The sequence below is a fragment of the Lagenorhynchus albirostris genome, chromosome 13, assembly GCF_949774975.1.
Source record: "Lagenorhynchus albirostris chromosome 13, mLagAlb1.1, whole genome shotgun sequence".
Classification (NCBI taxonomy): Eukaryota; Metazoa; Chordata; class Mammalia; order Artiodactyla; family Delphinidae; genus Lagenorhynchus; species Lagenorhynchus albirostris.
In genome coordinates, this window is record NC_083107.1 from 78,424,692 (window position 1) to 78,440,558 (window position 15,867).

Below are 15,867 nucleotides of genomic sequence, written 5' to 3' on the forward strand. Positions count from 1 at the left end.
TGGGAAATAATTCAGTCTCTCATTTCTTTGTTCCTTATCCGTACACCCTCTCTTTGGTAGATATTCTTCCCTCCGCGTGGGCTAGGGAAGGCTGTTTGAACCTTCAGGCTGTCTCAACAACACATTTTGCCTTTATTATAAGCAGTGCAAGATATAGTACTTATGAAACTCTCTCAGTAGCTACATCTATTCTTTAGTTCTCTGCCATAGAAATGGGAAAATCTCCTAGAAGATAGCTATCCTACTTTTAGTATTTAAACTTTAGTCCTATTTCCACAATTTTATGTTTTCTATTTAATAAAACTTATAAATACTCAGAAATGGACATGATCGTAATTTACGTTCTGTTTACATTCTCTTATCTAAGAATAATAATCAGTTACTGTAGTTAACAGTAATAATACTGTGTACTGAGTACTTACTGTGGGCCAGCTACTGGTCTAAGCACTGCTGAGGTTGGTGGGTAAGTCTAACAGCTTCCGACTAAGTGCAGCAGAAGCTTATGACTTCTTTGTCTTCTAAAAATTTGACTTTCCTTCACCAGAGAGCTTGATTAGACCCAGTGGACACAACAGACAGTGTTGGCCACCAGAAACCTTATAAAAGGAGTAGCTGTAACATACAAGGGTCTAGTATTCTAGAGATCATTTCTGTTACCTTTTCATATTTCTGTGTATCTATTGAAGTAGGGATTTTTGTTTGTTTTGTATTTTGAAGCCCTGTGCACAGAAAACTCAGTCTCACTTTACTGTGTTCGTGAATGGAGTTGCACAGTGCCTTGGTAACTTTAAATCAGGTGTCATCATATGAGCCTTTTAGAACAGTTCATAAACTCACATTCAGGATAGGAATATGGTGACTAATGATACTACTATCAGTAATAATCCTCTACATGTTGGTAATTTTTTTCTATTCATACTTTCATATGCATTAATACCTTGTTCATGTTTACAGATATCTGAAGATAAGGTAAGCTGCTATCAATGCCTATAGGAAGGTGCCGATTTCAGGAGAGGTGCCTCAGTTTAAGACAGTCATGTTCACTTTCAAGCAGCCTCAGAGAAATTTAAGGTTAAAGCTGTTCTCATCTGAGAATAAGTGACTCAGTCCACTTTTTCAAGGACAGTGACTCTGTGTCTGATAAGGAGGCTGCAGCTGCTTGACAAATTGACTTACCTCAAGGGCCAAAGTCACCCAGTTCAATGAGGAGAGAAACATCAGTTTCAGACAAAAGGGAAAGAAATATTCTTATGTTTGAGTCACATTCGAATTTTGCCCTTTAAAATCCTGTGATACTTAGTTACTGGTGTCAGTATGGAGTCGTCACCAACTCTATGGTGCCTGTAAAATAGTGAACATTTTCACCCCCTGCTCACTGGGGAAGGGACAGAAGTGTTAAAACAGATACATGTTCCTTTTGTTTTCACTGGGGAAAAGGACAGGATAAAACAAAGTGTAGGAAAAAAAATAGCAATTTCTCTCAATTTTATTTTTACTGCTCTTTGGAAGGCATGCTTAAGAGTCATTTCAAATACTCTAATTGTTGCACAAATAAATGAGACTTTAAAAAGAGATAAAAGTTAGCCCGTGATTCCATTATCCTAAAATAGCCATGTTTCTCTGTATTCTTTTTCTGTCCTGCCTAACCTATAGGCGTAATTCTTGTTAGAAGAAATCATGGCACACATCCAGCTTTCTGCTTTTGTATATCTAGCGTATAATATAGATGATAATAAATAATACCCATCATTTATTGTGCGCCTACCGTATGCCAGCCTCTCGCTGGCTATCTTATTTGTATCCTCTTATTTAACGTTCACAACCGTGATATAAATATGAAGGATCTTCATCTTACAAAAGAGGAAATTAAGCCTCAGAAAGGTCCAGTAATGTCTCCAAAATAAACATTTTTCTGTATTGCTTTTACTTTACCAACACTGTTTTAAAAGCTGCACATTTAATTGAATTGCCCTTTATTATTTATTTTAGAGTCTCTTTATGGTAGTATGTTATGAAGTATGTTATGAAGTCCTTATGAAGTATGTTGGAGCATTTGATAGCCACCTACAGTTAGTTTTTCCTCTCTTTTAAAATACATTCTGTAGTCATTTCATATTCTGTTTGGACACCGAAGTCATTTCTCTGTACCTCTTATACTTTTATGAAATATATTTAGATACTGGGAATATATATTTCAATATGGACTGCAGTACTTCTCAGAAAAGAGAGAATCTGATTCTTTCATAGGTCCACATTCATGCTCAGCCAGGTGCCTTGTTTTGGGGTATTTTAGGGAATTTTAGTTCCCATGATATTAATATAAATCACATGCTCTCACAACCTCTGTAAGCCTCTGAGATGTGTTTGCTTTAACTTTTATTGTCTCAGAGCAATACTTCTCTTCCTAAATTTTTTTTTTAGATAATTTGTCAGATTTATGACATAGTGATTTTCTTCAACTGAAAGTCGTTTAAATTTTTTTTACCATTAATGAGCACTATTACTAGTTGTGATATGAAAATATATTGGGACAAAACCATCTTATAGAAAGTATGTAGATAACATCAATATTTTTATTATATTTTTTACCAAAAAATGTGTATTGATCATTTGCTGTGCTTCATGTTCCCTGCTGATCACTAGGATTTTAATTATAGCTAACTTTTTTAACACTAAAAATTTGAAGACATTTTTATTAAAATTAAAACCAAAACAAGAATGCCCAATATCTTTTATTATTTTTCAGCATCCTAGTCAATGTAGCAAGACAAGAAACAGAAGTAGGAGCTATAACTTTTTAAAAAGTCAAAATTACCATTATTATAGATTGTATCATCCTAATTTCTGGAAAACCCAAGAAAAATGACTAGAAGTAATAAGTGGAACTTATTATAAGGGCTGAAATCAATGATAGAAGAATACATAGTATATGTGAAAATAACTCAAGTCACTGGCATAGGGGCTTAGTATATATATGGGTCTAATTATAAAGACGTACCTTTTTTTTTTTTTTTTTTTTTGGTACGTGGGCCTCTCACTGTTGTGGCCTTTCCCGTTGCGGAGCACAGGCTCCAGATGCGCAGGCTCGGTGGCCATGGCTCACGGGCCCAGCTGCTCCACAGCATGTGGGATCTTCCCAGACCGGGGCACGAACCAGTGTCTCCTGCATCGGCAGGGGGACTCTCAACCACTGCACCACCAGGGAAGCCCAAAAGACGTACCTTTTTAAACTTAGTGTGTCATCATTTTCTTAAATAAATTTTACAGTAAATATTACTCTTCAAAAGAAGAAGTATTAACTCTTTGGTCATCTAGAAAACCATGTTTAGGAACCTTCACTTAATACTCTTTTCTAAAGAACAGAGTTTGGCATTAAGATAGACTAGTCTTGGACTCTTTCCCAGCAGGATGGGTTGTAAACGTCTCAAAAAACTGCTGAGAGACAATTCTCCATGGATTTCTTACGTTTCTCCAAGTCTTATGAGCAGAGGCACTTTGCTTATCCCTGGATCTTCACGGTTTTCTCTTATGTTTTTTTTTCCTAAAGATTTATAGTTTTACATTTAACATTTAATATATTTAAATCTCTTATCAACTTTGAATAATTTTTGCATTAAGTGTAAGGTTCGGGTTGAGGTTTATTTCCCTTTTTTGCCTAGGGATATCCATTTCCTCCAGCACCATTTGTTGAAAACACTATCTGGCCTCCAATGAAATGCTTTTGCCCTTGGTCAAAAATAAGTTGGGTATATTTGCTGCTGGGTTCTCTATTCTGTTCTTTTGATCTTTGTCTCTATCGTTCTACCAATACCACTTATCTTTCTTACTGTAGCTAAATAATAAATCTCAATATCAAGTAGAGGTATTCCTCCCACCTTATTCTTCTTTGTCAAGATAGTTTTAGCTATTCTAAGGAATGTCTTTCCATTTACATTTTATAAAAGCTTGTCTAAATCTACAAAAAAGGATAGTCTATTGTATTTACCCATATTTCTGCTTTTTGTACTCTACGTTCTTCCTTCTGATGTTCCAAAATTCCTTCTTCTATCATTTCCTTTCTGTTTGAAGAGCTTCCTTTAGCTAGTTGTTAAGATGAGAGCTGTTGGTAACAGATTCTTTTAGTTTTCCTTATCTGAAAATGTTTTTATTTTCCTTTTTTTCCTAAAGGGTAGTTTTTCTGTATAGAGAATTTTCAATTGACAGTTCTTTTAACACTTGAAGAATATTGTGCCACTTCTTTCTGGCCTCCATCGTTTCAGATGATTAATCCCGTTATTCAAATTGTTGTTCTTTCTTAGGTAATGTGTTGTTCTGGGTGCTTTCAAGATATTTTCCCTTGTCTTTTGTTTTCAAGAGTTTAATTGGGTTGTGTCTTGGAATGGATTTCTTTGGACTTACCCTTTCTGGGGTTAGCTCAGCTTCTTGAACCTGTAGATTCATATCTTCCACCAAATTTGAGAAGTTGTTAGATATTATTTCTTAAAATACTCTTTCAGCTCCACTTTCTTTCTCCCTTTCTTCTGGAATTCTGAGAAATGACCTTACCTGCAATGTCTTCTGTTTCTAGGTGAGGAGTCAGGAAACACTGGGTCTAAGTGTCTTCCTTCTGTTGGTGAAGGAACACAAGATACCCTCCTGCTGCATTGTTCCTCAAGTCCTAGGGTCCCAAACTAGTTTGCTTTCTTTTTTCCTACTTTTAAGAGTTCTCATTTGGTGTCTCATTATTTTCATAGTTTATAGTTGTGCTTAGCAGAGAGGAGTAGGGAAAAATGGGTCAAAGCCATTTTGTCCAACCTGGAAGTTCCTTGTATATGTTTACGTTGTATATTTCTTTATACAAAAATTCATTTTGAGTTTTAGTTACCAGAATTTATTTTTAAAGCCTTATAGACATGATGAACAAGATAAGCTTATGTTATTTTGGTAAGTTTTGATAAATTTAGTTATTTTAATATGTGGACACAAGTCCTAGATGAACACTTGTGTATCAGAGTATATAATGGTTATCCAACAAAGTATATTCTTTATCATGTGTTAAAAAAAAAAACATGTGCTCAAGTTGATTTTTAGGCCCATTTTCTTCTCAAATAAGGTAAAGCTTTCATAGCTACAGTGATAGAATTTAAAACTGCTTTCTTAAGAGCTGAGTAATAACAATTTGACATCCTTTTTGATAACAAGGGAGTATGCAAGTGTCCATACACAAAATGGTTAATTGTGTTAAGTTACTACATTTTTCACATTTGTATTTTAAACATGGGTGTCAATGCTCTGAAAAATAAGTTACTAATAATTGAAATGATTAGTGAGGATTCAGGAGAAAATGTTTCCTGACAAAGCCATACTCTTACAATTCTGTGTACATGTGAGAAAGGCATTGTACAAAACACTTATTAGCAAACACATTTTTTAAAATGGAAACTAATATTTGTACACTAATATAAAAACAAACAGAGATCTAATTTCTAGTTTCTAGTTTCTCTTTCCTTCCCTTATGATACAGTTCATGCCCTGAAAATTTACAAGCTATTATAGTTTCTGAAAAGAAATAAATCTAAATGATATTGAAAACATGAATCACTTTTTCCTAATCTCTTCATTTTCATGATATGGCTGCATTTCATGTAAGGGAGAATCATCTTGTTTTAATTATACTGCAGTTAATTAAAGAAACTGGAATATTGGCACTGCTGGGAGACAGAGCATTCAGTTGTTTAAAAAATATTTTTTTAAGCACAAAACCTTCTCTACAAATAAACTCAGATTATAACTCAGAAAGAAGAAAGCAGCCATTTACCCTGCTGCGGACCTCCAGACACCTCCTTAGAACTTCTGGGACATCAGGGATTTTGGGAGCCCAATTTTCAGACGAGGAAAAATGAGACTCAAAACAAGGGACTTTATTGAAATCACATAGCTAACCGCAAGGCATCACTGGTTGAAACATAATGTCAATACACATGCTACCTCTGGGTCTTTTTTAGTGATTTCCTTTTGGTGGGATCTTTTTTTTAAACCTTACATCTATCTCCAATAAAAAAAGAACAGCCAAAAATTTATGGTAACTCCATGAATATTTAATATAGTTCTGCATTACAAGATTTTATAAATAAATTATCTTCATTCATTTGTATATCCATTCATTATTTCATCCATTCACTAAATAAGTACGGTGCATTTATTCTATATCAGGTATTATTTTACGTAGTGAGGATAAACCAGTGAACAAATAAGTTTCTGTTTTCTCAAACAAATATGCAATATGTCACGTACTTGTAAGTGCTAAGAAGGAAAATAAAGGTGAGGGAGGTAGATAGGGGTGGGGGAATATGCTACTTTGGGGGGGGTAGTTACGCAGTGTGTTCCCTCAAAAAGTGACATTTGAGAGATTTGAAAGAAATGAGAGAATGAGCCATGCAGGTATCTGAAGAAAGAATGTGCCAGGCAGAGGAAGCAGGTCCAAGTTCCCCAGGTGGAAGCGGGAGTGATGAATGCACAGAGCGCCTGGGAGGCCCCAAGGCTGGAGAGGAATTGAAGGTGGTGAGGTCAGATAATGACAGATGGATGTCTTGAGTTTGAGAGGGTTTTGTTTTTTTTTAAAACCTTTCTTTATAAATAGGCAAGAAAATATTGCCAAACTCCCAATTAGACTACTAATTTAAATAATTCAGAGCTTCTCTAGCTTACTGAGTCCTCTAGCTTCAGAACATCCTGATCTGAGTATAATTATATATCAGCTCTGCTGCTTGCTAGCCATGTTACCAGGACAGATAAGCCCGTTTCTTCATCTGTAGATAGAGGTTAAAAATACCTGTGCAGTTCTCCATACAAAACTGTTGGAAGGATCAGCTAACTTACTGTATTATAAAATTGTTTTAAAAACAAGAAAAAGCTTTTGGGTTATTATTCCGTGGAAGAATGACATGGGGCTTTAAGTCAGGTTTGGAAGGATCTGAATGGTCACTGTGTGAGGAAGACTCCACGTGGTAATTACCAATAATTTCATTGTACATATCAACTTTTGTGAAAATGCAGAATTCATGGTATAACTTTTTCAGGTGACTGCTGGGGTCAGAGCCAGGGTGACCATTAAATCAAATGTTTTGGAAACATGCATTAGTATAGACAATTTAGCAAGTATATAGGTAACCATCTGTTCTCATTATTCTTTCAGAGTATCATCATCTGAGTCCAAATATAGAGAGTCTATGTTGGGAGAGGCTAGGAAACAAGAGAACCAGCTTTTGGCTTACTTTTATATTTAAAACTGCTTTCTAACTTAAAAAAAAAGCAAACATTTTATTCACAGAGGTGTTGGAGATACAACTTGCTTGAGGACTGCCTCAATGTAAAAGAAGTATCATTTGGTTATTCAATGAGAGGAAAAATTAGTATTTTTAGTTGATAGACTTCTTTTGCACTAGAAATGGAGATGTGAATAAAAGTTATTTTACTTTATTTTGATTTATAGCAAAAAAAAATTCCATGTCAAATGTACTTTAGTAAAATCTTTACTTTCAAATTAGAGAAATTTTCTAGACAATGTGAAGATTTAGCGATACTCATTCTAAAATGAAAATTAGCAATGCAGGATAATTTAAACTAAAAACATTGGCTAACATTGAGTATGGTGAACTATTATAATTTCACATGAAACAGTTAAGTATTTTAACATAACATACATTGAATGCCAATAAGCCAGTTCTATGGAAGTCTACTTGTTTGAATTTATTTTGCTAAAGAATGTTAAGAACCTTCCTGTGACTTCGTTCTAAGCAATTTTTAACATAGATGTTTGAAGTTGGGTGAAACGTAGAGCTTTTGAAGGTTTTGGGGGGAGTAGGGGTGGGGGAGATGTTGTTGAATTTCCCCTTGACACACTAAAAGTTTCCGAAAGAGCATTTAATCAAAATAATCAAATTTGAATTTTTCCGGACAGCAATTCCGTGGCCTTTGCTGTGGGTTTCAAGTGTGTGTTCCGCCTTCCAGGTGGACGTAACTGACACGGAGGATGAAGAGAAGCGCTACTCGCTCTTTGTGGAGCTCCTGGAGGCCAGTCACCGAGAGGTCGAGTTCCAGCACCTGGTTTTGCTCCTGCAGGCTTGGCCGCCTGTGAAACGGGAATATACGTGAGTATTAACATAAAAGTAGACTTCTATTTGTCTAGACTCTAGGTTTAAAAAATCACTACCTTCAGAAGAGCCAATGAAAGAAATATATAAAATCAGTATAAACCTTTAGATGAAATTAGAATTGTTTTTCTTGAAATATCACGGTTTCTTTCCATTTCTCCTTACCCCTAAAGCCAACTATTTTATTCAGAAATGGACAGTGCTTGATAATAACATCTGATTTAGGATGTCAGCAAAACAATTTTGTGCCCGTGTTTTCACCAGGACATGTTTTGACGCTCTTTTAACACGGCTTACAAGGCTAACTTGAGAATCCACGGGGAATAAATTGATAATCCCCATTTACTGAGAACACAGTGTTATGTGCAGTTGACATACACTGTCAAGTCACACAGCAAAGCTACACGGGAAGGTGATGTTACCGAATTTTACGGGTGAGAACATGGAAGCTCAGGAGTTCAACAGCTTCAGGCAGCACCTGGCCCTGAGACGGAGGAGACAGAGTTCCAACAGCTGCTGCAACCTCCGCAGCCCGTGCTGATCCTCTGTGTCAGGCTGCAGCCACCACTAGAGCTGCCCCGGTAGGCACACAGTCCCTGTGCTGCCGGCCAAGGAGTCCTTTGGAAGAAGTGGCCAGATTTCCTCTGAGCACATATGCTGTCTGTCAAGAACTGCTGCTCCTCTGGCAAAAAACGAGAGCATCCGCGCTTCTGTTGCGAATGTCTCGGCGGCCGGGATTCACCTTGCTCTTCCCGCGTCAGCCAGCACTTTGTGCACCCAGACCAGCACATGTCTCCACACCTCAGATGTACACAGAAGGATGTTTTCTCGAAATGATTCCGTGAGCAGTTCAGGAGCACTAAGGAACATCTGGGCAAGCCCCTTTACCTTCACCCTCAGACGAGACCGTTAGGAATTCCTGAAGCAAACCAAGGAGGGGGGCATTTTGGTTTGGTTTGTTTTTTTAACCAAGTGTTTTCAGAAAGGCAAGAAGCGTCTCTTAGATCTCAAGCATCTGTGGCAGCGCTGGCGTGCTGACATCTGCGCTTGAGCATAGGTTCTTACCTTCACTCTAAAACCGTGCAGTGCAGGTTCCCACATCATAAAAGCTTTAGTGTCGCTTGTGACAGTGCCTTGAAACAGCATTTCCATTTGGTTCCCAATTATCTTGGCAGAGCTGCCTCAGGACCTGAGGGTGCTTGTTAAAAACACAGTCCCATGCTTGGCTCGCCGAGTCCAACTCTCGGTACCGGGGCCTGGGCCTCAGTTTCTAAACAGCTCCTAGGAGACGATAATGGGAAATAGATGTGGGACCCACTAATTACATTGTCAGTAATGCTTCCCTTTTTTAGAAGATCATGAGAATTGAATTATAGATTTCTTCATACACTCAAAATGGATCTCTGAGTCTAAAGAGAATTTTTCGAATTGAAAGTATGATACTTCCGGTAGATTCGTTAACTGTGGTTCTACAGTTTCTTTTACTTTTGGAACACTGACCATTGCAAATCACTCACTTACCCACGAGAAGCAAACTCGGCTTCCTTAAAACACTTACTGCATTTAAAACATTTAATGCATTTGTAGACAAAAAGATACTCATTTTCAAACATATATTCTTGCTTTTGTAGTCCTGTGTGAAATTTGTAAGTTGCTAGTAACCTGTGTTTTACAGACTTCCTTTACGAAATCATTAGCATCAGAACCAAGCATTACCAGAGTCCACTTAACCCTCTTACCAGCTGTGTCTCCTCTACCTAAGCGATAACCAGTTATACATACATATTTGACTTAATAATAAGTCAAATAAAGGCCATTTCTGCTTCTTTCCTGGCTCAAACTGGTGTTTTAGCACAGGAGAACGTATGAGGGAACACTTAAAACAGGTCCTTAAAAGTACTTGGGAATACTTTTTTTCCCCCAGACGATCCAACGTATGACTCCAGCACTTCCAGAACAACCAGAAAAGGGGAGAGGAGCGTGGGGAGCGGGGAGGGAGGGGTAGTGTGGCGATGACTGAATGTTGCCGATCAACATGGTAAAGTCAAAAATTGGACTTTCAAGAACTTTGCTTGATCCACATGACCGCTAATTTACTGGTACCAACTTCAGAGTTTTGGTTTCAGTCCCTTGTCAGAACATGTATGGAAAGCATAATAGATTTGCATTAGGGAAGATCCGTAGTTTTCCTCCAGTGTATCACAGCTGGCTGGTGTAAAATACATTTTTTTAACTTTTTATTTGATATTGGAGTATAGTTGATAACAATGTTGTGATAGTTTTAGGCATATAGAAAAATGATCCAGTTAAACATATACATGTGTCCTTTTCCAAATTCTTTTCCCATTTAGGTTGTTACATAATACTGAGCAGAGTTCCCTGTGCTATACAGTAGGTCCTTGTTGGTTATCCATTTTAAATACAGCAGTGTAAATCTAAAAAGAAATGGTGCAGATGAACTTATATACAAAACAGAAACAGACTCACAGACTTGGAGAACAAACTTATGGTTACCAGAGGGGAAGGGTAGGGGGAAGGGATAGTTAGGGAGTTTGGGATTGACCTGTACACACTGGACAATGTTTTGATAGTTGTTGTAAAAGCCACTGGGATGCACTGTGCAATTCTGCTTCGGGGGAGGTGGCCTGTTAGGGAAAACCCCAGGAGAACTGAATCCAGACTTTAAAGAGGAAAGCAGAGGGCGAGTGTACGAAGACTCATCCGTCAACCAGATGCTCCCTGAGCTTTGTTTGTACCTTGAAATAAGCAGCATTCGTTGTCCCCACAAGTTGTTAGTTTGAGCTGAGACACAAAGGCTTTGCCAAAGGCTAGTATTCTGAGTCCCCTTGTTGTTGCACTTGATGTTCTTCTCAGGCACAAGGAGTGAAATTCTTTCCAGGGAGGGACCATCCTTTGGTGTTCAGTGGCTAGAAGCTAGTGCTGTGCTAATGAGACAACAGACTCTTAATAAAGAGTAAAGTTATTTTAAAATGTTGTAAGTAAAATCAGTACCCCAGAATGAATGTACCTTTCACTTGTCTCTTGAAATATAAATCGTGATGTTTTTATGAAGTCAAGGTAGCGGCTGCCAGAGAAGGGAAACAAAAGGCAAACTTTTGTGCTTTTATGTCTCAGAAATAAGAGAAGTAACTAGTAAGATGTGCCTGCTATTGAGAGCGATACTTCACAGTGGCAAACGTCATTCATTAAGCAACGCAAGCCTGCAAGGAAAACATTAAATTGCCTTTTCGCCGTGAGAAGAACCAAGGCCCAGAAAGGCTGGGTGGCGTCCCCAGAACAATACAACTAGGCTGAGAGCGTAGAAGTCACTTCTGTGACTCGCGCAAGCAGTCAGGGAGCCGGAATGTCAGCCTGAGCTGCTGGGCTTCAAAGCAGTCTGTACTGGTTGGCGTCCACCCACTGGCTCCATGCTGCTGGGGCACTTGTCCATACCACAGCAAGCTCTTTCCCCTCTGTGGGCTGGTGTCTCTTCTCCAAGATAGACATGAAGGAACACATCATGCAGGTTATGACTGCAATTTGCCAAAAGCATTTTACTTGAAAAAGTGGGATTTCTTTTCTATTTTAAAATTTCTTATCACAATTGTTATAAGTTTCGTCGTTTCCCATGCCTTGCATTTTTCTCCCTTCGAACCAGCATAACCAATAATCCGTGGGTGAGACTGGCTACAGTGATGCTAACCAGATGTACGATGGAGAACAAGGAAGGGCTGGGGAATGAAGTTTTGAAAATCTGCCGCTCTTTATATAACACCGAACAGATGCTCCCTGCAGAGGTGAGTGGCTATTTCAAGTGGCTTTCCTGGGGGATATCCCTTTCCTTTTCCCAGCTCTTTGGTGTAAACAATACCAGTGACTGTACTTGGGGAACATTTAGCTTAAGTTATCGGTAGGGAAAGTAAAGCCCATAATTTGTGACCGATCAAATGAAGAAAAGCAGGGCTAAAAGGATTCTTTGAGGTCATTTTCTCTTTGTTGGAGCTCTGAAGCAGTTTTCCTTTTACAAGTCCCAGAGTAGAACCCAGTTTTCTGGGTTTTTTGGGTGCCCTTTTATGTCTAACTCAAGTTTCTGTTCTAAGAGGTCACGGTAGCTCAAGTGTCCTGTCTGGCTGACCCAGGCCAGTTGGTAACCTAGCAGCTACCTTAGCACTCCTCGGCAGGTAACCAGACACTCTGATTTTCACATACTTTTTTGACATCATTGTAATAAGATTGCATAACCACAATATTTATTCTCTGTGAACATGGTAAAAACTCAGCCACCTCCATGTTGACCTTGTTCTCTATTTGATCCTATAATATGTGTCCCAGAGATATTTGTGTAATATATATGTAAATTTGTACATTCTAAAATAAGCACGTATTAACTACAGCCCCCTGCTGTGGATCTGACCTCAGCAATGTATTGTTTGAGCAATTTACATGTCTTAAATTTAAGCCTTTGGGTAATGGCACTAAACTGATTAATTGGTTTTTGAGTTTCTACCACATAGCAGATAAACTTGAAAATAAAATTGTAAATAAGATTCTTTGAATCTTCATTGTAATCACTCAAGGAAAATATTCTCTTTATGAATGCAATTTAATGAATTGTTTTCTGAATGAAGGACTGGCTAAGTGTTTTTTGATTGAATTTAAAATACTGTGTCCATTTAAAGACATCTTCAACCACCAGGATGACAGAATTATTCTATAAAATATTTAAAGTACCAGCACCAAAGATAACTTCCCCTTGCTCCAGTAGCCTGTGATTTGCTTGTGTCAGATGCTTATCTACCTGTGATCGGCTCTGCTATATTGTGAGCACCTGGAGGGTAGGAACCATGGCTGTAGCATCTCTGTTTCACCCAAGGCAGGATTCAGCATACTGCAGAGAGTGGGGACTCAACACACTGTCTTACCCCCACCAGGGTAAGTAAATAACATGGGTTTCATCTCTGCCTTAACATAAGCTAAGATCAAGCATTGTTAGATTAGGACCAAACACCGGAAGTGTCCTACTGTCAGTTCTATTGAATCTAGGTTAGGAAAACGTTATTTAGGATCTCTGGACCTCCACCTTCTCATCTCTGAAACAAGGGGTTAGACCACATGACCTCAGTGGGGACTCTTGTTCCGACTGTTCTGTGAGGTCCCCAGTCCTGGGAGGAGCGTGACCTGAGGCTGTGTCTTCACTTCTTCATCCGTAGCACTTAGTTCACCGTCTCTCATGAGTCCATCATTCTCTTGGGGTGAGGAGTAAGGTACTGGATTGAGCCCCATTTTGAAGTGGGTCATTATCGCTTCTCTGTTCCAATTTGATGATTTGAAAGATCATCATCAAGAGCTCTGTTGGCACAGTGACTTTTCTTCATTTTTGTTTTGCTGCCTTCTGTGTTTTAATTGGGTACATATGTAGATTCTTTTTCTTAGGATGCCATGATTGAAGGAACTTTGCAAATGTCGTGTACTATTTTTATTAATCACTAAATTTGCTCAAATGTGAATCAGAATTGTTTCAAAGGAAGGAACAGTATTATCATAAAATGGAAATGTCTTGTTAAGTTTATTTTACCGCATTTGGAGTCTACATAGTCTCATTTCAGACTTCCATGAGGTTTAGTATCCCTGTGGCAGTAAAATTATCTGTGACTCACTTCTTTTTCCTCCAGTACCTTTGGCTGCCCTGCTGCCCGGTGTGTGAGATGCGTTTGCCTGATTAGCTCTGACGGGACTTAAAGGGGCTTACTTTATCCTTCATCCCCATTTCCCATCCTCCTACCAAGTTGCCATATGTGGAGATTCTTTTTCTTTGTGGCTCTTTTCACGATCTCCTGCTGTTGCTCATGGTACTTGTTTACTTATGGCCATGATGGTTTTGCTGATGGAAAATATTAGAGAAAGATAAAATCACTGTTTCTCAAGGTCATGTGTCCCACGGTCTTGACAGTTAACACATCCTCCTCTCAGCTTCTGTCCGTGGCAACGCGTGCAGCGTCCTCAGGAGTGGGGTATCTGGAGAACAAGAAATTGGCAACTTGGCATAAAACAAGTTCCTGGCATTCAGATGTAAAATCCCAAGTTCCATCTACCTGTGACTGCCCCCGAGGGTCCCTGCAGAGGCGCAGCAGGAACTAGCAGGGCAGACACTGCGGCGGTGTGTGGGAGCCCCCCCCCAGCTCACGAGGGAGCCCAGCTGACCCCGGCTTCTCAGTCTTAGTGTGACTGTTCTCTCTCACGGCTGAGGCACTCCTGAGGACATCAAGAGCTCGATTTTTCGAATTGACGACACCCACCCCTGCACACCTTGTGCTCCACACTCTTGCTGCGGGCCCTGCCACATCTTTAGGTGCCGGATACCCCAGGACCAGTGGGAGGGTCGCGTGAGGACAGAAGGACCACTGGTGGACCGGTCCCGCTGCTCTGACGACCGTCAGCCACAGGGCCCAGGGCATCACCATAAACCCCAGTCCACAGGGAGGACCAGCGCCCAGGGTTCTGGCCTGGCTCTGGGCCCCAGCCCACCTGCTCCTCAGCATTCAAGGCCTCTCATTGTTGTTCTGTGTCCTGATGGCCAGACAGGTTTGAGCTGCGAACATACCATATAAGGTGCTTTGTGGTTCCCTTTGCTACTTGGACCTTTCCTGTAGCTACCCAAATCCCTTTATAAACATCCTAATAAACTGTCCTCTTGTAACACAGGGGGAAATACCTGGTGAATATAGTATAGTCCTTAATTACAAGTAAGTATTTAGCCAGTACTGTTAGCTAAGAGATACAAAGCACTCAGGAGCTCTCATAAAATGAATTCTTCCATTCCTGGGTGTCCTTGTCTGGCTGTGGGATATCGAGCCATTATGCCTGCTCAAAGGGGTGTAGAGGTTATTTCCATAAATTTTTCATCAAAGCTGAGATCAGCCAAGTGATATGCTTCTTCCAAATATCATAAATTACCGAGAAATACCTATTTACCAATTACTGGTAACTTATTGAATAAGCATATATGAGAGTTAAGAGAGAGAATACAAATAATTTGGGGTACAGTACGTACTAAGCAAGTTTGGAATACAGAGAAGGAAAAAGCTCCTTGCCCTCAAGTGAGGCAGATAGACAAATGAATGATTACAATAATACAAGATGACAGATAACGTAGGAAATATTCAACGAGGTATAGCCAGAATACAGGAGCGCCAAACCTGGGACATCAGAGGTACCATCGCAGGGAATGGAATTTTCTTGTGCCTTTGTAAGCTGAGACCTAACGATGAGTAGGGGTTAATCAAAGAGAGAGAGACAGCAGAGGTTACATCGTGTGCGAAGACCCAGAGGTCCGTGAGAGCCTCACACTCTCTGCTGCACCCTCCACTGTGGTAGCCATGGGCCACACGTGGGTATGAAAATCAAGCTTAAGTGAAATTGAATAAAATTTAAAATGCAGTTTCTCAGTTGCACTAGCCACATCTCAAATGCTCACAAGCCCCACGTGGCCCACGGCTGCCCTGCTGGACAGCGCAGCTCAGAGCATCCCGTGGTGAGAGGGAGGTCTCCCGTGCAGGCGCTGCTCTCAGAGGACTGTGCAGGGTGGGAGGGCGAGGCCGTAAGGCTACAGGGAGGAGGGCGGAGGAAGCAGGTTGGTGCGTGGCGGCTGGGCTGGACTGTCACGCACGGGGGTTTATATTTCGTCTTCCCAAGTGTTTTCTGCAGGTATTGGCATCCCAGATTAAAAATCCGCATT

General features: G+C 39.7%; 1 protein-coding gene across 1 annotated transcript in view; it reads left to right on the plus strand.

The window, feature by feature from the left end:
- The window catches only part of NBAS (NBAS subunit of NRZ tethering complex), a 336,980-nt gene that overhangs the window by 302,454 nt on the left and 18,659 nt on the right, over nt 1-15,867 (plus strand). Inside the window, exons 49-50 of the mRNA XM_060168734.1 lie at nt 7,990-8,129; nt 11,791-11,929. Coding sequence (XP_060024717.1) covers nt 7,990-8,129; nt 11,791-11,929 — 279 coding nt within the window. The remainder of the gene's footprint in view (nt 1-7,989; nt 8,130-11,790; nt 11,930-15,867) is intronic.